General features: G+C 37.8%; 1 protein-coding gene across 1 annotated transcript in view; it reads left to right on the top strand.

The window, feature by feature from the left end:
• The window catches only part of ARF6 (auxin response factor 6), a 143178-nt gene that overhangs the window by 6849 nt on the left and 111019 nt on the right, over positions 1 to 25310 (top strand). Inside the window, exons 2-4 of the mRNA XM_089377851.1 lie at positions 24685 to 24797; positions 24959 to 25057; positions 25161 to 25217. Of these exons, the coding sequence (XP_089233977.1) occupies positions 24685 to 24797; positions 24959 to 25057; positions 25161 to 25217 (269 nt within the window). The remainder of the gene's footprint in view (positions 1 to 24684; positions 24798 to 24958; positions 25058 to 25160; positions 25218 to 25310) is intronic.

The following is a 25310-nucleotide window of genomic DNA, read 5'->3' as shown; positions in this document are numbered from 1 at the left end:
ATCCCCTCTTTCCACGGGTCATCCATGACTCCGCAAGGTGTTGGGTACAAAAGTTAGACCAAGAAAGTGCAATCCAAACATCAAAATTCATCCATGCTCCAATTTCGTCCACCAAGAAGGAAATGCGAAATTTCAAAGAGAGAATGATCCGATCCAAGTGATGATGAGAAATGAACTCTCATCATTGGTATTTATACTCTCCTAATGAGTTTGATTTACCTATTTGAACCTACATTAGCCCATAAAATAACAATAATGTGCAAATAACTAACTTTTGGTGACAAGCCCACCAAACTATCTCATAAACAAAATGACAAGCCTCTCAAGAGGTCAAAAAAATCAATAATGCATGTGGTTGGGCTCTCTAAGAGCCTTGATGAAGTCCATAAGTGCCAAAATGATGAATTGGACTTCCAAAAGTAATGGACAAGGGGTTGACCCCTTGTTCTCCACATAATAAACCTGTGGTGCCCCTAGTGGTTGTGCGGGCACACAAGTGACCTCATGGGTCTCCAAGTAAGTTGAAGATGCCTGTAGACCATCTGAAGGGCTCAGAGGATAGTGTAAGTGACACCACATCAACATACAAGTCCTGGGTCATGTTCTAAGTGCATGGTACCATTGTTGGTGTGGCTGGGCAAAGGTGAACCAGGTGCATCTTCCTCATCTAATAGGTGAATCTCGAGCAATCTTTGAACATCTTTGGGGATCCAGGGAGTGTTGTCTACTATTGTGGAGGCCCATGGTTCTCAACACACACCCTACATGTGCCAATGTAGCCCTCTAGAGGGTCAAGACCTCGTATAGGGAGACCAAGTATCCTATTAGGTGGTTTCTATTTCTAATGGGGATAATATGTCCAAAGTATACCCTTCAAAAGTTGGTGGCATCTGATAAAGAGATTAATGGAGTAGGGGATGAAAGGGGCAACCCTGGGCCACAAGTTGGGGTACAAGGGTAGCTAATAAGAGGGAAGCCCACACTTGGGTATATAATGTAAAGGAGGGTGCAATCATGGTACATGAGGTGACCCGATCTTGATTTTTCCACCTTTCTTTATATGTCTTTTGCCTTTTATGATTTTTCTTTAGTTGACTGCTTGGGGCTTAAGGGGCAAGAGCATGATGTGTAAGATATAACAATGGATACCCCTTTTAAGGTCGGGCAGTTCATTGCCCACTAGGGGTTGGGATAATCATGGGTTCTTGAATGATAAAGGTGGTTCGTCTAGGGTCTATAGGAACTAGGGTGATGGCCATGATGATGGGTAGAGCTCATGTATTGGCTTTTGCCCACATGCTAAATGTGTTTGTCTCTACCATCTTTTGCATTTTGTGTTACATTTTCTTGTTGAATGTTGCCAATTATGCTTTTACTTTTCTTTTCAGCTGCATCAATCTCTAGGGCATCATTCCAGGCCCAACCTAAGTCCCTTAATTACGAAATGACAAAGCATACCTATAGGTTTGGGAGGCCCACTTTCAAACATACGATCATGGTAGATGGGTGAGGGACCACATGGCTGGCTCAGGTGGCGAAGAAGTGGCACAACGAGTTAGTTGGTGGCTGCCAGCTGAGGATCATCTTGGATAAATTTTTTCTCCTAGGGACATCACCCACAAAATGGTGGGTAACAAGACCCATGCAAGCTTGCCTTAGGTAGAGGACAACTGGGAATCAATTCCCTGTATCAGAAAAAGATCAAAAGATTACTTTTGAGGCTGTGGGGAGCAAAAAAGGGTACAAACAGGGGGTTGCAAGAGTTTAAGGGGTGCGGGTTGATTGGGGTCTGAAGTAGCCAACCCAATTAATAGTGTAGAGCAACCAATGAGGATTGTTGGTGTTATTTATGACAACAGAGTTGAGATAGGACATTAAATCTGTGAGGGTCAACTACAATCTAGTAAGCTATGTTTATGATGTTATCTATGGAACTTGCAAGTATGTAATTGCTTATTGAATTAGCCTTAGTTTATAACAATTGTGTGTGGAATCAATTGATTGATTAAATTCTTCACTATGGTATTGTGTATCCAATTATGAGCAGTGTTGTTTTATAGGTTAATGAGTACTATAATGCTATTACAAAGCATAATTCTTGCTTGTATTTGGTGAAAACCATAGCTTAGAATTAATATTCCCAAGAGGGACGTGAAAATTGAGCCATCACGTAAGGTGTGCCATCAAGGGGATCTTGTCGTCCTCATCAAGGAGGTTGAGTTATTATCGTCGAGGAGATCAAGCTATTGCTCAATGTGGCCTCTCACCAACTATGGAAGGCACCAAAGCCAACAAACTTAAAAAAAATCCCTTAAATTTGGTTTTAAATTTGCTTTTCAGGTTCGTATTTGAGCAAGTTTGAATTTGAGGTTTGCCCACAAGGTTGAACGAACCTCAGTGAATTTGGATTTTTTTTTGAGGTTCGTCGAATTTTGAACCTCAAGGTTTGAATTTAGTGAAACTCGTGACATAACTAACAACCATCATGAGACTATATGAGCTAGCCTTGGGATGCCTCCTCATGGCACAATATCTTTTTACTTAATCTAGAGGACCATCAAGGTAAAACAAGGGTGTCATCTCTTGTCGATCCTCTTTGGGATCTATATTGATGAGCAAGAGTCCTTCCATGAACACATTTGTGGGTGGTAGGCTATCTTCTACATCAATTGTTGATTTCTGTGCTCCTATTTGTCGATGATGTGGTCTTGTTGGCCTGTACTCTCGGGGTATTGTTGGTCCCTATTGCATGGCCTTGTTGGCCTTTACATAAGAGGGTCTACAAAGATCGAGTGATGCATTGGTTAGCTTTTGTGATCTTCAACAATTGATGGTCAACCTACATCGAAAACTCTCTTACAAACTTACATTTTTACTATTGAGGGGTAGAGATTAAGGTCGCTATAACTTACACTTACTTGGGAGTACAATTCACGAGACCTTTCTTTGGTATGCGAGAGGCTCTCTAGTCTAAAATTAGTAAAGGGTATGATTCCTTTGTCCACATCAGAAGACAATACTTCTAGAGTAATCTTCGAGACTTTTCATCTAAATTTTACCTCACCGAGGCGATTATCAAACCCATAGTTCTCTATGGTCGTGGGTGTTGGAAAATCAAAAAGGCAAAAAATATTTTCTTTATGTTGATAATTACTTGTGATATTCTTATGTCTTATTAATTTTTCTTGTGTTCTCCTTTTGACTTAGTTCATCAAGCAATTGCCAAAACCATAACACGAAGATCAAAGACACCAGATGTAAGCGGATTGCTAGGGCAAAACCCATCTAGGGGAAAACTTAGTCAACAATTCTTCCTTCAATAGTTTCATGAGATGATCCTTGACCTAGACACAAACTTTCTCCAACCACCAAGTTAGCCCTGCGCTTCGTCTGTAGATGATAACCTTCCAGCAACAACTTCGACCGAGATGTAGTAGTAGATCTTTGACCCAATGGCAGTAAAAATTTTGATCCAATAACAATAACAGAAACTTCAACCTAGTAGAAACTTCGACCTATTAGCAACTTCGACCTAGTAGCAACAACACTTCGACCTAGGAGCAACAACAATATTTCGACCTAGGTATAGCAACAGAAACTCGATCTTGATGCAACACTTCGACCTTTCAGCAAATAGCCCAGAATGTTTACACGTGTGAGAGAAACAACCCAGAAACTTCGATATCCTTCTCCAACAAATATCCTTCTATTTCTTTTGCAATTTCGTATTCTTCTGCTTCCTTCTATTGGATATCGAATTTGTGTGAGAGATGCTCCAAATGAATCGAATTGCACTAATATATATACCTTTTTTTGTGGGTCGAATTAACCCTTATGTAGGTTGACTTGATCATGTAAGGGTCGACTTGGTGTGGAGGTGACAAATGACTTATTTGACGCAATAAAAATTCCTTTTACATGATTCAAACGCCCAAGAAGGGTCTCATAAAATGGACAATGACTCTAATGACTCAAGACAAAACCTGGAAGTCGTCAATGGGGACTTTGAGATAAATACATTTCATTATGACTCAAATACAATAACGAAGACATACCCTAGTTACATTCTTTAACATTGGGATCTAGGTGTTGAGCCTATTATAGATAAACTGTGCTAGGATGGAGAGACTCTAGGCCTTGCTTCTTAGGCACATCATTTGGTACAAGCAGACATTTCCATAGCCCGTTATTCAAGTAGAGTTCGATGTCCACCCATTTCACCCTGAGGTTATTTTACATTCGATCTCTTTCCTTCATAATGTTTAATCTCGTAGAGACTCTGCCACTAGGAGAGAGAGGACCCCTACCTTGCACTTTGCTTCTCGGAGGCTCTTGCTTCAGATCATCCCTCAAGTTGGGCATGGGGTTGGTTTTCAGAGGCATCTCAACTTCTCCTATTGATGACTATCTCCCTATAGCGCCTTCCCTTGTTCATGTTCTCTCTTGATGCATTATGAGGGTTATCAGAGAAGACATTTATAGGTTTTACATTCAAGTCACTTGGACCTCACCTCCCACGAGCATAGACTCAAAGATATCCTTATCTGGAGCACTTTTTGGAGTTGCGAGATGCCATCATTCTCTGACTCCTTATCCGTGCAAGCATTGGATGCACTCTCTTAGGATCCCTCTGGGAAAACTATGGGGCGACTGTCATCGACTTCAGAGAGAGATAGACCATCATATACCACAAATTGATATGATTTGCTAGATGTGCCACTTATAGGAAACGTCAACAAAGATGCACCTCATTTTTAGGTACACCATACACTATGAGATCAAAGGATGCTATCATTACATCTATAGGGACCTTGGGGGGATCCCTTATCCCTTTCTACTTTCTTCCGATACTAGGACCAAATATGCATAGTCCTATTTATTAAGGAGATCTTCAACCACATGTCTCAATTCTTGTACACTCTGCCCTATTGTGGGATGGTAAGGACAATTATCACATACTTTTAGGTTGATTCATTAGATTAAAGCAACAAGTAGCGACAAAGTTTGAGAGTGCACCAAAAATTAGATGGGTGAGACCATGTGTCTCTCTTCTACCTCCCCCTTCGAGATATTGTTAGATATCATTGACAACGGTTTGGAGGTGCTGAATTACGCAACAATATTTACATCCTTAGAGTGATAGAGGGATTAGTTCCAGACTGACACTGAGTAGGGTGCCTTTCACTAGTCCGATTATTTCCCAGATCCAGAGGAGTAGCTAGAGATTTGTCTAGAGATTCTCTATTTTGACCTCGGATTCTAGGAGTATCCCTCACTCCTACATCCCTCTTAGGATCATACAGTTGGACCCCTTGATTGTTTTAGAGGACTCTAACGGACCCAATAGCCACTTCAGCTCCCTTGGTTTTGGCCATTAGACCTTAGAGACCTTGACATCATCAGCTTCATCGTCTCATCTCTCTCGCTCTCTCTCTCTCTCTCTCTCTTGTTTGGTTTTTGTGTTGTCCACTTTTTCAACCTTGGAAATACTCACTTAGTGTTTGTATTTTGCATCATTGTACCTTTGTCATGGTTATATATAGTGTGTTTTATCTCGAGGATGTGTACTGTAGGTTTCTTTCTTTCCTTGTCTTATTTTCAACATTTTCTAGTTGTGCTTGCATTCCCACATTGTATCCAAATTCCTTGTATTCTTCAGTCCCATTTACCTACTTATGTGGTCATTCATTAGACATTAATAAACTTATTTTTATCTTACCTTATATGAATTTGTCAAAAAAGGTCATCTACATCACGCCAAAATAAATAGATTAGTTTGAACACACACACACACATATATAGAGGGTTGTGGGGGAGTGTCCCCCCCTCATGCCCTTGGTCCCAATTTGCGCTCCGGGCGGGATCAACTTGGGAGCTAGTCGGGAGCGTGCTCCCTGCAAAAAAACACTCTCTGGTTTTTCGGATGCGTTTTTCGAGAACATTTACTCTTTTTCACATTTTTTTTTGCAGTAATATTCCAAATGTAATTTTTTCAAAGAAATAAATAAGTTTTGAGTGGGGCAGCTTAATGATCAAGCCTATGGCCCTAGTATTGATATGCGATTCATGGTAATGTTAAATTCTTAAAGTAAACATGACGTTCTCCTTGATCTTCATTTTCATCCTTTTACCTAAATTTTTAACATTACCATGAAATGACTCGGGATGTTTGAGAGTGGTTCCGACCTCATTGGATTTCATATGGAGAAAGTAGAATTTTAGATTTTATTCAAAATCCAGTAGACCTATCAGTTTTTCAAGATTTCAGGATTAGGGGGATTGCAATGTTTCCATTGGATTTTGTCATGTATTAGGGTATGGAACTCTTATTTAATCAAGAGCACCAATCGCTCTATGTACCTTGATGTTAGTGACATTGGTTGTCAAACTCCTCTATCATGACCCTCCTAAAAATGTACGCATCACTCAAACAAAGTCTTGACTTGACATGCTATGCTTTTTCTATCTTATGTTAATGCTTAGAGGGTGATATTAATGACAAAGATCCATATACAGATCCAGAGGTAATGACAAATATACCTGTGGATATTAATGCTTAGAGGGTGATATTAATGACAAAGACGCTGATTTTCCAACAAGACTAAAAAATTAGACATTTGGATATTAATGCTTAGAGGGTGATATTAATGACAAACATGCTGATTTTCCAATAAGACTAAAAAAGTAGACATTTCTCGTGGTGGCAAGAGGCCCAAGCATTAGCAATAGATAATATATTTTTCTTTTCTAGTTTCTAGTAGTTTTTATAACTATTGACTCTTTCATATTTATTATGATATTTATTGTAAACAATATATGACAATTTAAGTTTGAAGTTGGCAATTATAACTCATTAGTAATGAATTATGAATATGATGCTTCGTGAAAGTTGAAAATTGTTTTATTTCATTTCATTTTATAACATTTCATTTCATGTTAGATATTATTTGTTGTAATGGTTATGCTTAGCTTACAAGTACAACTTTGGTGATCAATGACGATACATGTTAAATATTGAATTTTGAAAGCCTGAAACTTTAAGATCGATGAATCATGAGACTCAATATGTTGTATGTTACTATGTTACTAAGTTGTGGACGTGGTTGATGAATATTATAACTTCTAGATGATTGTTGTTATATGGTTCATATCCATGTTTTTTTATATCTAATTCATCATTCTACATGCTTTTGTTGACATATATGCATCAAAATATAGAAAATATAGAAAATATATATTATATAAAAAATGCTCTCGAAATCACTCCCAAACTTGGAGCATCTGAAAATGTCGCTCCTGATTCCGCCCTCGCTCCCGCTCCCAAGTAACCTTGCATATATATATATATACACACACACACACACACATTAGAATTTGCTTTGATTTTGGTGAAGCCTATACTCTATAGATATGAATCAATATTGGAATACCATGCTCTTGGCTTCTACTTGAGTCAATACAAGGTTTTCTAAAGGTTTCCCACATGGGTCTTCTTCTTATTTAGCTTAAAGCCTTAAAACTTCTCTATTTACACTTCTTCCTCCATGATCCTGTTAAAGTTGTATTCACATCCATCTGATGTAAACCTCTTTCTCAATGATCCTATTAAGGAAAGTTGTCTTACATTCATTTGATGTATCCTCCATTCCATAAATAAAACAAAGCATATAATAGCTCTAATGGAAGTGTATTTGGTGTCTAGAGCAAAGGTCTTGTCATAGTCCACTGCTTCTTTTTGGGAGAACCTTCTCACCACAAACCTTGGTTTGAACTTCTTAATGCTGCCATCTGCAACAAGCTTGATCTTATAGAGCCGTCTGGCACTCTCAATTGTTTTCCCCTTCGGTCTTGACACAATGTACCAAACATCATTCGTTATGATTTAGGTGTATTCCTCCACTATGGCATCTCTCCATGCTTGTTGGTTTGTTTTCTCTTGAAAACCAAAAGGCTCGAAATCTAGAAGGCTGCACATCAATTTGATATAATTTGGAAACTTTTTTGGAGGATCGCTCTCTTTGAATGTGCTCCTAGGAGTCTACATGCCCTTGAGCATCACAAAATGTTTGACGAAACCATCAACGTCTCTTGATAAAAGTTGAAGGGGCTCCTTTCTTCCCCCTCCTCACATAAAGGTTTTGGAAATTATTGGTGACCCAGGCTCAACCTTTTAGAGCTTTTCCATTGGTGACCTCGACTCAATTTTCAAAGCTTCCTACTCCTTATCTTTTGTCATTGAAATAGGTTGATGGGACTTCCTAGTTGTAAAGTTTTTGTCAAACTTTACATCCCTGCTCATTATCCTCTTTTATTGAAAAATATAACTAGTGTCGGTCTTCATAATTGTATCTGAGTCATGATGTAATGCATTTGTCAAAAGAAAGAAAAATAAAATTTATTATAAATGAAATCGACTTATTAAAGCATGGGTTTCATGCTTGGGTCAGTGATATTTAGGTCAAAGCCTCCATTGTAGGCTTCTAGGGTTTGTGTCAAGAGTCATGGTCCTTGTCAATATGTAAAAGACCCTTCTTGGGCTTTATTTATCAAAGAAGAAATTTATTTTGATGTAAATTAGGTCGTTTAGGCCTCCTCCACCAAGTTGACCTAATTAAGAGGCAAAATCAACTATATAAAGGCCACAACTCGACCTGATTTGAAGGACATCCACAACAAGTTTGATTTGCAGTTGCAGGGGTGAAAAATTCAATGAAGAAGAAGAAAACCCTAGTGAAGGAGAAGGAAGTCTTTGTCAAGCAAAAAAAGTCAAAATTTTCTCTCTTTACTCTCACATGTGTGAAATTTTGAAGCTGTTGGGGAGACCGAAAATTTAGATCTGTAGAAGTACTGAAATTTTGGAATCTGGGGGTTGAGATTCTAGATTGTTGCTAGGCTGAAGTTGCTAGACAAGAAGAGACTACCAAAGTTTTTTGAATCATATTGGAAAGGTGACTTGGTGGAGGAAGACAGTCTTTTTGGTTAGGTCTAAGGCCTTGGTATATCTCAATTTGATTTACTAGTTGAAGAGTTTGACTGGCTTTTCCCCTATAAAGGGGTTTTAGTGTTCGCTGAGTGCCTACATTTGGTGTTGCTGATCTTCATGTTTTTGATTTGAATATTGATTGATGAAAAGAAGATAGAAGAAGAACATAAAGAAAAGTTAATAAGACTATAAGAATATCACAAGTAATTGTCAACACAAGAGAATCTTTTTGACTTTTTGATTTTCTAACATCTTCCTCTACTCTGCAATATAGAATATGTAAGCCTTCGAAGTTTGATTATAACCCAAAAATAAACCCGTCATGATAGAAGAATCCAACATGGTCTTCTTCTCTATTGGTACATGGATATAAAATGGGCATCCAGAAATGCAGAAACGACTCACCTTCGGCTTCACACCAGTACATGCCTCTTTTGATGTTTTGTTCTCCAAGATCTTGCGAGGACACCAAGTTTTGGATGTAGATTGTCGTGTTTCATGTCTTTACCTACAGAAGCATTGGCAAATCCTAGTCGCGTATCGTTGCGTTAGCAACCCTTATGATGGGTTGATCCTTCTGCTCTACAATCCCATTCTGCTATGGGTTGTACAAAATTATCAACTTTCTTTTGATTCTTGCGTCCTTGCAAAAACCCTCGAGCTCCTTGGAGGTATACTCTCCCCCTTTGTTCTATCTTAAGACTTTAATCTTCTTCCTTGCCTCGTTTTTAGGTAGAGCTTTGAACTCAAGAAACTTGCTAAAACCTCCTCCTTGGCCTTTAAGAAGTAGATTCAAGTTTTTGCGCGAGAAATCATCAATAAATCAAACATAATACATTCTTATTGTTATTGGTGTTATTGACATTGATCCACAAACATCAAAATGTATTAGGTGTAGAATCCCCATAAACTTATGCTTGTTGCTTGGGCCTTGGCATGCTTGCCAAACGTGCACCCTCTGCGTGCACCATGTTACTTAACATTGAACATTGGAAGACTTATGACTATCTCCTTGAGAATAGGCAATGTACCCTATGATGTAGTTGCCCATCCTCTTGTGCCATAACGTGCACAAGTTGTCACTGTTATGCAACAAGGCTCGAGAAGTTTCACCTTGCAACCTATGTTGACATTATGGCGAATGTGTTGTCCTTGATGGCAACCTATTGATAAAGATGTCAACATTATGGTAATAGGATGATTATGCAGGCTAGTATAGATGTGATAGGTGATATGGACAAAGGAATATCAATTCAAAGATAAATGAATGTTAAATATGAAGTTTGGGAAAGTATACGCGGATCATATACATAAGGGTCGTGTACATATGTATGTCCTATGAGAGAAAGTCGCGTACATAATCTGCACCATGGTAATCTGGATACCAGGGGTCTTTACCATGGTATTGGCCCATAGTAATGACCGCGACAATAGTTATTTGATCCCCTCAAAGAATACTAACGATTTTACTAAGGGATTGGCCTAAGGCATTGGCTAAGGCTAATGCTATATAAGGAAAAGACTCGGATCTGAAGTATGGTGACATATGTGCTTGTTTGATGTACTTATTGAAAATGTCTAAGAATGATAGATCTGTGGTTGTAATAATGTTGTGATCTGAATGAAGTATTCTAAAAGTATGTAATTTTGACAGTAAGGGTTGCAGAGAGTAAAATTGTGTTTGTAATGAAAGTTTTTAGACATATACGCAGGTTTGTATCAGGTGAGTCGCATACATACGCAGATCGACTTTTGGGTAGTCATGTATATATTCTGCGAAATGTTTTTTAGTTTGTGCAGCTTTGTACACGGGTGTTGAGAATTTTAAGCATGTACATACGCTAATGTGTTTTGTGGAAGTCATGTACACATGTTAAGGTTTCGTAGCTGTTGTCTGTCGATGACATTTGATCAGTTCTGTTCTGTTTGCTGTTTTCTGTCGATGATGTCTCTATCATGATAATCTGTGTTTGACAATACTGATTGGGTTGAATTGGTTATGAAATGGAATGTTGATTAGTGATGATACTACATTGTGGTGATCTGTAATTGGCTTAGTGATCTGTAATTGATTCAATAGATGATTCAATGGTTGTTTCAGTAATGCAGTGATTTAGACTCAGTTGTCAGTGATTTGAGATCTGTACGTAGGTCTTATATATGGGAAGCGCGTACATACACCGATATGATTCAGAACAATATCGTATACATTATGATATGTGTTTGACTACGGTTTGTAGTGACAAAAATTGGTTTCTGTGATGAACAGAGTATGACTTTGTATATTTATGAATGGTTGTGCATGGGTATGATCCAGTTATGATTCGTTTGATTTGGTTGCAATAGATGGTTGAGATTCAGTGATTCATTTGCTAATGTTATAGTGTTTCAATTGGTTCAATGATTGGATGAGTTGGTTCAGTTTTTCGTTTCAGAATTGTCACTTGGTATTGGGCTTAATAAAGAAAGTGGGTCTAGTCTGAAAATATCATGAAAGGTGGCCTACAGGTTTGATGTTTTGAGTCAGGTGGATCCAGTATGAAAGGTGGTCCACAAGAGGTGCTGAGGGTTGGAGCCTTTTAGTGAGGGAGTCGAAGCTTACTTCCAGTAGTAGCTGGTGAATTTGTGTAAGGCGTAGGAGCTCCCTTTCGGTAGGAGCTGGTAAACAAGATCAAGGGGTTGGAACTCCCTTCCAAGGGTTGCTGGAAAACATGAGAAGGTTGTAGCCTTCTGCAGGTGGGTGCCTGCGTACTAGTATGAGTCTGCACCAGTACAAGATTGTAAGATGTTTTCCTTTATAATTAAAGAAGAAGAAAAGACGACAACAACGATGGTTTTCTCCCACATTGGGTTTCCACTTAAAATCCTGGTGTTCATGTGTGTTGATCTGTTTCTTGTGTGTTGATGATCTATTTGCTTCTTACTGCACTCATGGTTACTGTTTAATTAATGAATAATGAAGCTATAATGCATTGGTTAAAGATGAACAAATGATGAAATATATGAAAAGTTAGTTAACTTGATATACACTGTTTGCCTTTACTAAAGTTGTGTACATAGGCTAGTTGCATGAATGACAATGGCGTATGGAAATCAGAATATGTAATGAAGTGTTTGAAGTGTGTTTAAAACTATTGATTCACCCCCCACCCCGTAGTATTTTTCCTAACAACCTATACAAATTACCTTTTATAAACCTTATTACATGAGCTCTATATGGGCTAGAATCCTTCAACTTGATGACGACTTGTCGTTTCTTGAACTTAATTGCAAAGCCTTTATCTTCCCCAATCGGAATTGAAAGCAAATTCTTCTTGAGGTATGGAACGAACAAAACATTTGTCGAAATCTAAATAATTACCTGACTCGACCTGGAAGGGAGTAATGCCAACTCTTGTTACTAGGTACTTGGCATCATCACAAAACACAAATTGTGTTCTTGTACTTTCGAGTCTTGCTTATTTAGACTAGAAAATAACTACAGGGTTGATGTCATATTTATAAATGCTTCATTGTCCACATAACATCCATCTCTTGAAATTGCATTGGTAGAAAGGCAAGATTTCATTGAGAAATCCTTCTTAAACTAGGCAACAAACTCATTCATCCGAGTTTTTGTAGAGATCGCTATCGGCTTCTAGTGCTGCTTCCCTTACCCTTCTTCTTCTCTAGACACATTTACCCTTCTTCTTCTCTAGACACATGATGTATAATGATTGTGATTATAACAAACAAAGCACTTGATTTTACTCAAGTCCTTCTTTCTTGGTTGTGCGGTTGACTTCTCACTCATACCAAATAAAGTGAGGTTCTCATCACCACCATTCTTGTTGGTGCTGACTCCATCCAAGTGTCGTCCTGGACACAGTCATCCCAAAGCCTCCTAAAGTTAGGAATGATTTTCAAAGCGCAACTACCATTGGCAAATGATTCCCAGGAAGATGGGAAATCATTCATTGCGCTACTATTTTCAACACTCCTTAATGAGGAAGGTGCTTCTGGAAGAACCTTGTCCACCTAGATATTGAGTTGAACTAACTCATGCAATTCATCTCATTTCAATTTTAGAACTTGACAGTCAATCACTTGTCCTTTTCCCAATTGAACTCGCACTAGAAGACAAGAAACTCAGACTTCTACTTTTGCACATTAGTTAATTGCTTCATAACTCGTCTTAACTTTTAGGAACTCATCCTAAATTATAGGAACTCGTCTTAATTTATAGGAATTAGCTCTTAACATATAGGAATTGATTTATAGGAAATTGAGCATGCTAAGGAAGAACTCGCTGAGGTCCTTTTGATTAAGGCACAAATCAAGGAACCTTTCTTGTTACTATATTCAACATAGTGGTCTAGGATCGCCTCTTACAACTGGCACCATAGGCTATTGAGCCATTCGTCTTCTACATATTTCTCTTGGATTTTCTCTTCCTTCTTTGGAGTTGGCCTTTTTGGGTTTTTAGATTAGAATGCTTTTTCACTTCTTGATTTTTGTCTTATATAGGAGCCACTTTAGTCCTCCCGCTTTGTATCGACATCATAGTACCTAACACAGTCCAATTTGCCTACTTTTGTGGTCATCTGTTGGAAATGAGCATTAATTTTAACTCTTTTCCCTATTCTTTCAACCATTTGCTGTTTTTTCTTTTCACAGTCCATCTAACTAGTTAAGTGTTTATAATGTTTATGCTAATGGCACTATATTCGCAGGTTGTTGCTCCCTCTCCCTTGAAGGCAGACAAATGAAACCCATTGCATAACTATTGAGAAATATTCCTTGACCATTTGGTTAAGTAATTATGTAGTATGCTAGTTGAGGAAGCTCTTTACCTATATAAATAGTTTGCTTGAAGCCCTTAAATGTTCTTTGCTTTATTTGAAGTCATTACACTAATGTGATTCTCCATGTCTGGCTCTTTGAAAACTATCCCCTCCATGCAGATTTTTAGTTAACCTTTCCTCTATGTTGAAAACTATCCCCTCCATGCAGGTTTTTAGTTAACCTTTCCTCTATGTTGAAAACTATCCCCTCCATATTGATTGTTAGTTGAGCTTTCTTCTTTGTTGGCTTCTTGTAAAGGCTTTTTGCATTGAATTCCATTGTTTCAGCGTTATGTTGTTTCCTTGCAATTGCTTCCAAACTTGTAGTTCTTTCCAAAAATCCCTAGGGTTCTATTTTGATTTAATTGGCAGCTTTTATTGTTCATTTTTCACAAATTCATTCTCTTTTGGCTTTACTAACAACATTGCAAAATTTTCAATGCTTTGGTCTTTTTGTTTGGTGCTCTTGCCTTGTTACAATTTGTATCCAGCCATGAGTTCACTGGAGAATACTAATAGAGGCTTTTCTATTAGAGTATTTATTGGAGTTAAAATCAGTTTCTAGATAACTGATGGGTGGGCTGAAATTTTTAACTGGTGACAACTCTAACATAGCGAACACGGCAATGTTGGTGACTTGAGGCTTTGCATCAACCATGTTTGATATAGTTGATGTAGTGAACTTTATATCTCAAATTGTGATAGATTGAAAAGCTGATTTTGTTGTATGGTTGAAACGGGTATTTGATGTATAGAGAATACATTGGGATGTGAGGATGTGGACCAATGTATATATATATATATTCTCTCAAGATGCTCTGCTACAAATATTTTCTGAGAAATGGTGTTCCAGGGGCCCTTGCTCCACACTTATCCACAACCAACACATCTTAATGTAACACACTGATCCACAACCTCACATCTTAATGTATTCGCTATACATCAAATACCTGTTTCAACGATACAACAAAATCAGCATTTGAATCTATCACCATTTGAGATATAAAGTTGATATTTACACACACACTCGTTCAGAAAAACATGCAAAATGTCTACTTAATTATGATTTTTTAAACATGTCATCTTAGTGGATTAATCATTTAGTGTCAACTGTTAGTACTACACTGTTAATATTGTTGATATTGCAGTTACAAATTACACACTTGAACTTGAATCAGATAAAGGAAGAGTAAACAATGATTTTATGAAATGAAGTAGGCCATCATGACCAAAAAGTTATGTTTACGAAATAGGTCATCATGAGCAAAGAGTCATGTTTATGAAATAGGCTATGTGTCCAATTTCTAAAATAGAGATGTTGTATTACAAAATATAAACTGAAAGTCTGTAAACTGAAATATTTAATATGATAATAAAAGAAATTAAAACAGAGAATTATTCCAATAAGATAACATAAGATAATTTTGTTAATGACGAACGAATGATCAATCTAGTATCTACTTTTCCTTGTTAGCATCACCAGGAGCTCCACATTGATGCGGATGTGGAGGTAATTGTGAAGATGAAGTTTGACCTAAAGCTCATGCTCCTATAGTTCTGGTTGGGATGAGCATGGCAGTCAGTGAGGGTGGCATTTCAACATGATGATCATCACCAAAAGGTGCAATATCCAAGTTCTCCAAGGTCAATGCTCCAGCTTCCAAATTGTCCTCCTCTGGATAGCTATCCCAATTGTGATATATGTTTTATCCATCTTTGCCTCTTATAATGGGACAGTTGCAAGTTGTAATGCACATAAACCAGGACCTCTGCCTGGTATAGATTCAAGGTTTTTTTTGTTGACACTGTATGAAACTGTAGGTGATCCAACACTTCTTTGTGGAAGAAGTGTTCACAACCCGTGAAAGCACCCCATTTTTTGCCAAATGCTGTACCTTTAGAGTAGAACCATCAATCATGTTGCACCACCGGAGAGAAGGTCAACATCTCCCATTATATATAAATGGATAGGCATAACCAAATAATCATTGGGCATTAATGTAGGTACTCAATTTCTGCTGTATGATACTACACTCATCAGTGACAAGCTTTGTCTAATGCTTGCATGTGACCACTCTGAACCTTTGGATCCATTTGCAGTTCTCTTTTCAACCTACAAACTGGCACTGATGCTTTCAGCCATGATGTAAAATAGTATTTTGGTGTAATAATGTATGTTAAAGCATGATCTGGACTATTTAACTTTGTCGATTGTTTTTCCACTTCTACTCAAATATAGTCATAGAAGTTCACGTTAATGTTATCAGAACCGGACTGGCGATCGAACCGAAAACCTTGTGAACTAGGAACTGGTCGCAACTGGGACCGGAACGGGTAAAAATCTGGTTAACCAAAAACACATAAAATATTCATATTTTAAAGAAAAAACATATATATACATGTGCATCCATATGAATCCAAACCATTTTTACACAAATAAGCAAAAGCTCTCATTTATATGGCATGTAAGGGTGCACATAACTGAAATAGCTTTGAGTGCAATCCATCCCTAAACTGAAAATACATCAACAAATAGGTTCTAGATGGCCTCTAGCATCCAAAAAAAATTATGCTACAACACATACTTACATATCATCAAAATCATTGCATATATTGGGATCTTCATCATCAATATAATCCTCTAAACATTAAAATAAGATAGAAAAAGCGTAGCATGTCAAGTCAAGATTTTGTTTGAGTGATGGGTACATTTTTAGTAGAGGAGTTCGACAACCAATGCTACTAACATCAAAGTACATAGAGGGATTGGTGCTCCTTATTAAATGCTAGTTCTTTACCGTTGTACATGACAAAATGCAATGGAAACGTTACAACTCCCGCAATCCCATATCCTGAAAAATTGTTAAGTCTGCTGGATTTTGAGTGAAATCTAAAATTCTACTTTCTCCATATGAAATCCAATGAGGTTGGAACGACTCTCAAACATCCTGTGTCAGTTCATGGTAATGTTAAAAATTTAAGTAAAATGATGGAAATGAAAGATTAAGGGAATGTCACTTTAACTTAAATGTGTAGCAATAATAATACTATAGGCTTGGGGGCCATAGGCATAAATATTAGGCTGGGCTAGGTGGGAATTAGAAGTGGGCCAACCAAATGAAAAAATCAGAAATTAAAAAAAAGGGGTAAACTTTTTAACTGGGAAGGTACAAACTGCACAAAACCGGTCCTGAGCCGGCCGGTTCAGTACCGAACCGGCTAGTTTTGTTACGGAACCGGTCGGTTTGGTAGTGAACCAGCCTATTCTGGTTCAGAGGCCTGGTCCGGTTCTGATACCATTGCTTCACATCTGTAGGCTGAACAATGTCTATAATCTGTCCTAGTATGGTGTCCGTCTCATGCAATTCCCCAGTCACTGATTGATTTCAATCTGCAATTCAAGTCATGTTAGATTTGATGAATTGCAAAACATACTTAATCTGTGACCAAAAACTAGGATCAAGAATGATATCTTGCACTGCAGAAGCACTATCTCTATCTGCTGTATTATGTATCCTCAAGTTCTCTGATAAATTGCCCACAATCATATTAGCCAATGCTCGTATTATCTTCAACAAATACTTAAAGGTGAGCTAATGGCTACCAGATCTAGTCCTTGTGAGCTTAACTGCAACTTAGAGTGAATCTGGTAAATGTAGTGGACAACAATATGCCTTGTGATGAATTTGATGATGGACTTCCATTCCTTTTACAAGGCATTGATCCAGTCATGCTCTCTGTGCTTAACAATATTATGTATTAAAAGATTCAACATGTGCAGCATACAATCATAACGAAAATGTGAGGATGTACCTGCTCAATGGTTTTTCTGATTCTTCACAATTAGCTACATTATCTTTAATGACTTGTGTCATATTAGATGGCCCTATATCATTATTCCTTTTCGGTAAGAAGTCTGCAATGCTCCCAGAAGATGGTACAAATGGTGAGTCATGGGCTGCAGGGAAGATTGCATCACTAGCCAACACACCAAGAACAGTTATCAAATGTTGATTTCTAACATTTATTGAGCTGTCAGAGACAATGGAAAGCCTACTATTCGGCCACTCTTCCGTAAACTGTCCAAGAGAGCTCTGGACATCAGCTTTTTTTATGTCTAGCAATAGAGTTCTCTCTTTGTCATATCCAGGGATTTTGTATCCTTTAGGGGCAATTATTGATGGACTTAATCATAGCATATCAATAAGGGGAGTGAAAAACATTGAATGGTATATGCACAGAGAACCATTCTTCTAGACTTCCTAGGTATAATATATTTTCACATCTTATTATGTTTAGACAAAATGACCCGAATATTTTATCACATGTGGTTTTATCAAACTTTACTGGGGTGTAAGTTATAAGAGTACACTGGTTCCAGGGAAACAACTTTTATTTCAGATTTTCTTTTACTTTCATTTAGATATTAGCTTTTTTGATATTTCTTGAATAACTTGCAGAGCATTATGAACTTGTTAACAGTCTAATGTGTAGGAATTTATAGGGTAAGTTCCTCAGACAGAACACCAAAGGACACCGCTCACAAACAGATCACAGATCAATACACCAGTATTGTTGATGTGGTTAAAACCTTCAAAGAGGGGAACAGTCCACGGTCTGAGCCAACGCGACCACTTCAGGCAATTTATTAATAAAAGAATGAAAATTTACATAAGCTTCTCTCATGAACGGTTACCCTACAAATGACCCTCCATGCTCTTTAAATAGAGATCATGGACCAATTGGGTGTTAAGCCACGGATCAAGTGTCGGTAATACCAAGGAGAGAATGAACTGTCAGATCACTACATATTGTGACCGTCGGATTGTAAGTTACAAAAGTACATCGTAAAGAAACACACTTTACCTAACTCTACACTAGACCAAGTTATACTTAACTATTTCCTATGTGTTGGAATATCCTAACATCCCCCCTTAAGAACAACTTGGGATAAGATTGAAGGATGTACAAATATGACACAATAGGAGAAGGAAGGAGGCATTAGGGCCTTTGTAAGAGCCTTTGTAAAGATGTCTGCAACTTGTTCATCTGTTGAACAATATTGCACTTCAAGGACATGGTCGTGAATGAACTTTCTGATGAAGTGCATGTGCAGTTCAATGTGTTTGCTGCGCTGATGTTGGACTGGATCTTTGCATAGTTGAATGGCACTTTGATTATCATAGCGAAGTGTAGTCGGATGCTGCTGAAAGCCAAACTCTGACAGGATCTGATGAAGCCACATGGCTTCCTTACTAGCTTCTACGGCTCCACGATACTCTGCTTTTGCTGAAGAAAGAGAAATGACACTTTGTTTCTTGCAAGCCCATGTAATAGGTCCTGAACCAAGAGTGAACACATAACCTGCGGTAGACTTCCGATCATCAGGGTCACCAGCCCAATCGGAATCATTGAAACCAACCAATAGAGGTGATGCTTCTGCACTGTAATGAATCCGAAACTGAACTGTACATCGAACATAACAAAGTATTCTTTTAGCTGCTTTCCAATGACTTTCATGTGGGTTTTGCATAAACCGAGCAATCAGGCCAACAACAAAGGAAAGATCAGGATGAGTATGGGTTAGATACAAAATTTTTCCTACAAGTTGACGGTATAAGGTAGCATCAACTTCAGGGGAAGTACAAGTGACTGAAAGTTTGGCTCCATACTGAAAGGGAGAAGGGGTTGGCTTACAGTCTACCATGTGAAAATGGCATAGAAGACTTGACGACCAAGAAAATAATGCAAGTGTCCTAAGTCTGTCATTTCAATCTTTTTTTAAGGCTGGACTTCACATGGTTTATGAGGTTGGGATCACTACCAGTAAGGATAAGATCATCAACCTAAAGAACAAGAATGATAAGGGACTTGCCCACTTTCTGGGTGTAGACAGTGTTGTCAGAATGACACCTAGAAAAGCCAGTTTCTAAAAGAAAGCTATCCATTTTGGCATACCAAGCCAGAGGGGCTTGCTTGAGACCATCAAGGGATTTCTTAAGCCGACATACAAGACTGGAGTCTATTTGTATAAAGCCAGTAGGTTGTTCCATATAGATTTCTTCATGCAAGTCCCCATGCAAGAAGGCAGATTTAACATCCATCTGATGGACTTCTCATTTGAAAGAGGCATCAAGGGAAAGAACAAGGCGGATAAAGTTCATTTTGGCAACAGGGGAGAAGGTTTCAGTATAGTCAATGCCTTCTACTTGTGAAAAACCCTTAGCAACAAGACGAGCTTTATGTTTATCAAATTTTCCATCTGGGCCATACTTGGTTCTGTAAACCCATTTGCATCTAACAAGTTTTCGTCCCTTTGGTAGAGGAACAAGATCCCATGTATCATTTGCCAATAATGAACGATATTCTTCATTCATAGCTGCATCCCAATCTGGATGGCTTGAAGCTTTTGCAAAGGTGTCAGGATCATAATTAGCTGAAGCTTGAGCTAGTAAAGAAGAGGCTCTATCGAACTGAGAACGTGTATGTCGCTGATCTGTAGGATCACCGACAAGAGCACCTGTTGCATCCCGAGTAGCACGAACCCATTTTGGAAGCTGAGGAGCTGAAGGAAGATCCTGAGAAGGTGGGGGAGGATTGTCATCCTTGCTGTCATCATCTGAAGAAGAAATATTTTGAGAAGTAGAAGGGATAGAGAGAGGTGGCACATCCGTCGAACTAGGCTCGTAGGCCGATATATTTTCAGCAAACCTTACATCTCTTCTAATGATAACATTTTTGGACTTAAGTGGAATTAGTTTGTATCCTTTGACATCTTTAGAATATCTAACAAAAATACATTTTTCACTCTTAGGTTCTAAAGCTTTAAGTTTCTCATATGGAATATGGGCCCATGCTTCACTTTCAAAAACACGAAAGTGACTTACATCTGGTTTAATTGAGCTCCATGCTTCTTTTGGAGTGCTATTCTTTAAAACCTTAGTAGGAGTGCGATTTATTATGTAATTTGCACAGTTAATTGCTTTTGCCCAAAAATTAAGACTAAGTCCTTTAGATTGAAGCATACAATTAGCCATTTCCTTTAAGGTGCGATTCTTCCTTTCAGCTACACCATTTTTTTGTGGAGTATATGGAATAGTATGTTGCATTTGAATTTCATTCTCAATGCAAAAGTTGATGAATTTGTTGTTAACATATTCTTCGCCATTATCAAATCTTAGCTTAAGAATTTGATTTCCAGATTGTTTTTCAACAAAGGCCTTAAAGGCCAAGAACATGTTAAATACTTCACTCTTGAGTTTTAAGAAGTATACCCAAGTGCGTCTGGAGAAATCATCAATGAAAGTTAAGAAATACTTGTAGCCAGAGAATGAAACAACTGGAAGTGGACCACATAAATCACTATGCACAAGCTGTAAAGGGGTTGAGGCGTGCCAAGAGGCATGTTTTTCAAAACTATCCCGATGATGTTTTCTGAGTACAGATTCAGAACAAACACCATCTCTGCAAGATACCATATTTTTTTTACATAGATTCTGAAGGGAGCGATAGTTTAAGTGACCAAATTGCTCATGCCAAAGTTTGCTCACTTCATCATTATGAGCAACAAATACCGAGGGAAGATTTGATGACCCAAAGTCGTTAATCTTATACAACCTTTTAGAATCATCAGCGATGCTGGTAGCTAAAATTTGTCTAGGATCTGTTAGGTCCTTAATTACAACATCGTGAGGTGAAAATTCAACGATTTTACCTTCATCTGAATGAGTTATCTGATATACAAATAGAAGGTTGCAGGATAAGGTTGGAACACATAATACATCATTGAATTGACCATTGTCTATATGAATAGTTCCAGTGCCTAGAACACTAAGAGATCTATCATCACCAACATATATATTTTTGGTGTTACAATCATTTAAAGAAGAAAACATGGCTTTGTTTTTGGCCATGTGATAAGAAGCTCCAGAATCAATGAGCCACTCATGAGAATGAGAAGAAGATACATTTAGTGCATATCCAGACCGAGATGCTTGACAACCACATGCAGAAAGTGCTATTCCTGAAGATGAAGTTGAAGTTGTTGAGTGCTCCAAATGGATGTTATGCTTCTTCACTGCTGTTTCCAAGGCTTTCATATTCTTAAAGCAATTGGATTCTAAGTGGCCATCTCGATTACAAAAGTGGCAATGTCTACCAGTCTTCTTCCCTTTGTTTTTATTTGCCTTATCATTTTGTTGAAATGATTTTTCATTTTGAGACTAAAATGGCTGAGGACACTTGTTTGGTTTAGGCCCATTCTTTTTAGGATACGGCTTCTTAGGATTCTTTGAATTTGGTTGCTATTGGGCGGCTAAGGCTTTCTTAGAAGAGTTTCCAAGATTAAGAAGACCAAGATGTAAGAGTTTTTCTTGTTCTCTTATTAAAGAATCACAAAAGGCATCAAAGGAAGGGGACTTGTAGTCTTGTCCTTGAGAAATGAAGGCTTCTCTTGTAGAATGGAAGGTGGAAACAAACACAGAGTAGGCTGGTCCCAACTTGGTAAGAATGGAATAGATAGGTTACCATCTTCTTTCTTAACCTTAACACCTTCCAAGAGAAGTCTAAGGGTCTTGAACTTCGACAAAAAAATCTTCAATGGAAGAAAAATTATTGGGGTCCAATGTAAGCAACTCATTTTCGAGTTGATGGGCTCTAAGTTCATTTTTAATTCCAAAAACTTTAGTGATTTGTTTCATTGCTTCGTTAAGAGTATCAAGTTCTGCGATATGGAATCTAAGGTCTAGAGAAATAGACATCCCTATCAACCCACGTGCTTGATCTTGCCTATTTTCCCATTTGGCTACTTTATCTTCATCTTTCGGTTTGGTTTCTTGGCCTAAGGCTATTCCTTTAAAGACCTTTACTTTTAAGTAAATCCACAATGTAGGACCACCATTGGAGTAGTTGGTGTTGTAAAGAATAACTTGGCATGGACTTTCCATTTTAACAGAAACTGAAGCTATAGATGTTGAAACTAAGTGTTCCAATGGAAATATCTCGAAAAATTAGGTTGATTAAAAAAAACGGCTCTGAGAATGGCTTTCGGATGAAAAAGTTAAAGGCTTTTTGAAGAAAAGTTGTTGAAGATGCCGACAAAGTGCGGGAATGTGCGGAAATGAATGATAATGTTATATTTAAAAAAAAATCCTTCCTTCCAAACTTAATCTAATTAGCTCAACAAAAAGAAAGACTTGAACTCAAGACTTCTATTCTCATAAAGTAGCTTTGGACCAAGTGAGCTAGATTAAAAGGTTAGTAATTTTTGGGAAAGAGGAAGGGGTTTTTTTTAGTCACTGAAGCTTTGGGGTGCGTGCTTACTTGAGAAAGCTCTATTTTTGCCTACAAAACAAAAAGCACAAAACCCAACATGGACATACAAAAAAAAAACCTTACGGCTTGAAGTAAGCTTTAGCCGAAAACTAAATATTTTCCTCAATGTTTCTGATTTTCCGAGATCACATTAAGGCGTGGCGGAAAAGAGCATACGCATGAGAAAAATCCTTCATTTCTGTTTTTGATTTCCCTAGATCGCACAGAGTCGCGGGGCAAAGAGCATACGCAGAAATGAAAGGTATAGATCCGGTAATGAAAAAACAAAGAGCTAAAATAAACCGAAATAAACAGAGAGAAAATAACTAAAAACTGCAGATAAACACTGTCTACCTCCAGATCTTAAAAATGACGTAGCTAGGGCTATCGGAAACCTTTTCGCATCAAACGAAAGGGGTTCCTCACTAGAACATATGCTCCTAACACAATAGAGCAGTCCTCTCGGCCCGAAAGCAGTTAGTAACAGTAGATCTAGGAAACGACAGTCGGATGCAGTTCTATTGGCTTCAGATTTGGATCACCAACGGATGTGGCCCTCAAATAGCTCCGTTACCATGTAGGAATTTACAGGGTAAGTTCCTCAGACAGAACACCAAAGGACACCGCTCACAAACAGATCATAGATCAATACACTAGTGTTGTTGACGTGGTTAAAGTCCTCAAAGAGGGAAACAATCCACGGCCTGAGCCAATGCGGCCACTTCAGGGAATTTATTAATAAAAGAATGAAAATTTACATAAGCTTCTCTCATGAACGGTTACCCTACAAATGACCCTCCATGCTTTTTAAATAGAGATCATGGACCAATTGGGTGTTAAGCCACGGATCAAGTGTCGGTAATACCGAGGAGAGAATGAACCGTCGGATCACTACATATCGTGACCGTCGGATTGTAAGTTACAAAAGTACATAGTAAAGAAACACATTTTACCTAACTCTACACTAGACCAAGTTATACTTAACTATTTCCTATGTGTCGGAATATCCTAACATAATGATCAGATGAGTAGGCTGGGACGAGGATTTGGTTACCAGCTTTTAATCTCTATCTTTCTTTGTTGCCATATTTGAAATTAATTTCTTTGAAAATGTCACACATGATGTAAGCTTTTCTTTGCCCCATCTGGCCACAAAGTCTCATGGATATCTATGTAAGGGCTTGCCGCTTAAATTCTTCTAAGAGTTTAAACTTGAAAATGCTGCTTCTTACCTTTATATTGTGTCCATTACTCTAGTCAGAATGATTTTGCTTTTCAGTGATTTTTGTTTGGATTCTAGAATTGCATATTGAGATGCCAATGCAGATGGCAAAAAAATTTAAATTAACACATCATATCAAAATGTGACACCTTACAACAATAATTAATGTAAAAATTTCTATGGAAAATACTGTCATGTGGAATATTTGTCAAGTTAACGTGCTTTATACTGCAAAGTTAACATTCATAATATCATATTACATTACACAGTTACTGTTGTAATGTCGAGAGGTTTTTAAAATAATATCCAATTGACAATTTGTTTGTTCATGTCACATCAAACAGGGGAAAGGAGATGCCTTAATTCAGAGCTTTGGCATGCCTGTGCTGGACCGCTTGTGTCCTTACCTGCTGTTGGGAGCAAGGTTGTTTATTTTCCACAGGGTCACAGTGAGCAGGTGAGGTGGTTGCTCACTAATTTTTAATTTGCAATCTTCTTTTGGATACAAATGATAGAAAATAATGAATGCTTATCTTCTTTTCATCATAAAATGTCACTCCTGTATTTTGAAATTATAATGTTACGTAATGAAACTGATCATAATCAATGTGATTTCAGGTAGCTGCTTCAACAAACAAGGAGGTTGATGCTCATATACCCAATTATCCAAATCTTCCAGCTCAATTGATCTGCCAACTTCACAATGTTACAATGCATGTGGGTTCTCTGCATTTCATCCTTGCTTTGGTTGTGAACACTTTTATTCAGAGCGTTATATATACAAAATTTAAAATTTAATAAACACCTTATTGAATGCCAGGCAGATGTGGAAACGGATGAAGTATATGCTCAAATGACATTGCAACCACTTAATGCTGTAAGACATTTTCGGTTTCATTATTATGTGCTTTGCTGTAATTGCCGGTTTTGGTGAGAAATGCTTTGGTACTAGTTCCATTTGTGAAGGGAA

This window comes from Pinus tabuliformis, chromosome J (assembly GCF_031772625.1).
Source record: "Pinus tabuliformis cultivar Carrire ecotype Pingquan chromosome J, CPIR1, whole genome shotgun sequence".
NCBI lineage: Eukaryota > Viridiplantae > Streptophyta > Pinopsida > Pinales > Pinaceae > Pinus > Pinus tabuliformis.
The sequence above is the reverse complement of the archived record's forward strand: the minus strand, read 5'-3'. Positions and strand labels throughout refer to the sequence as shown.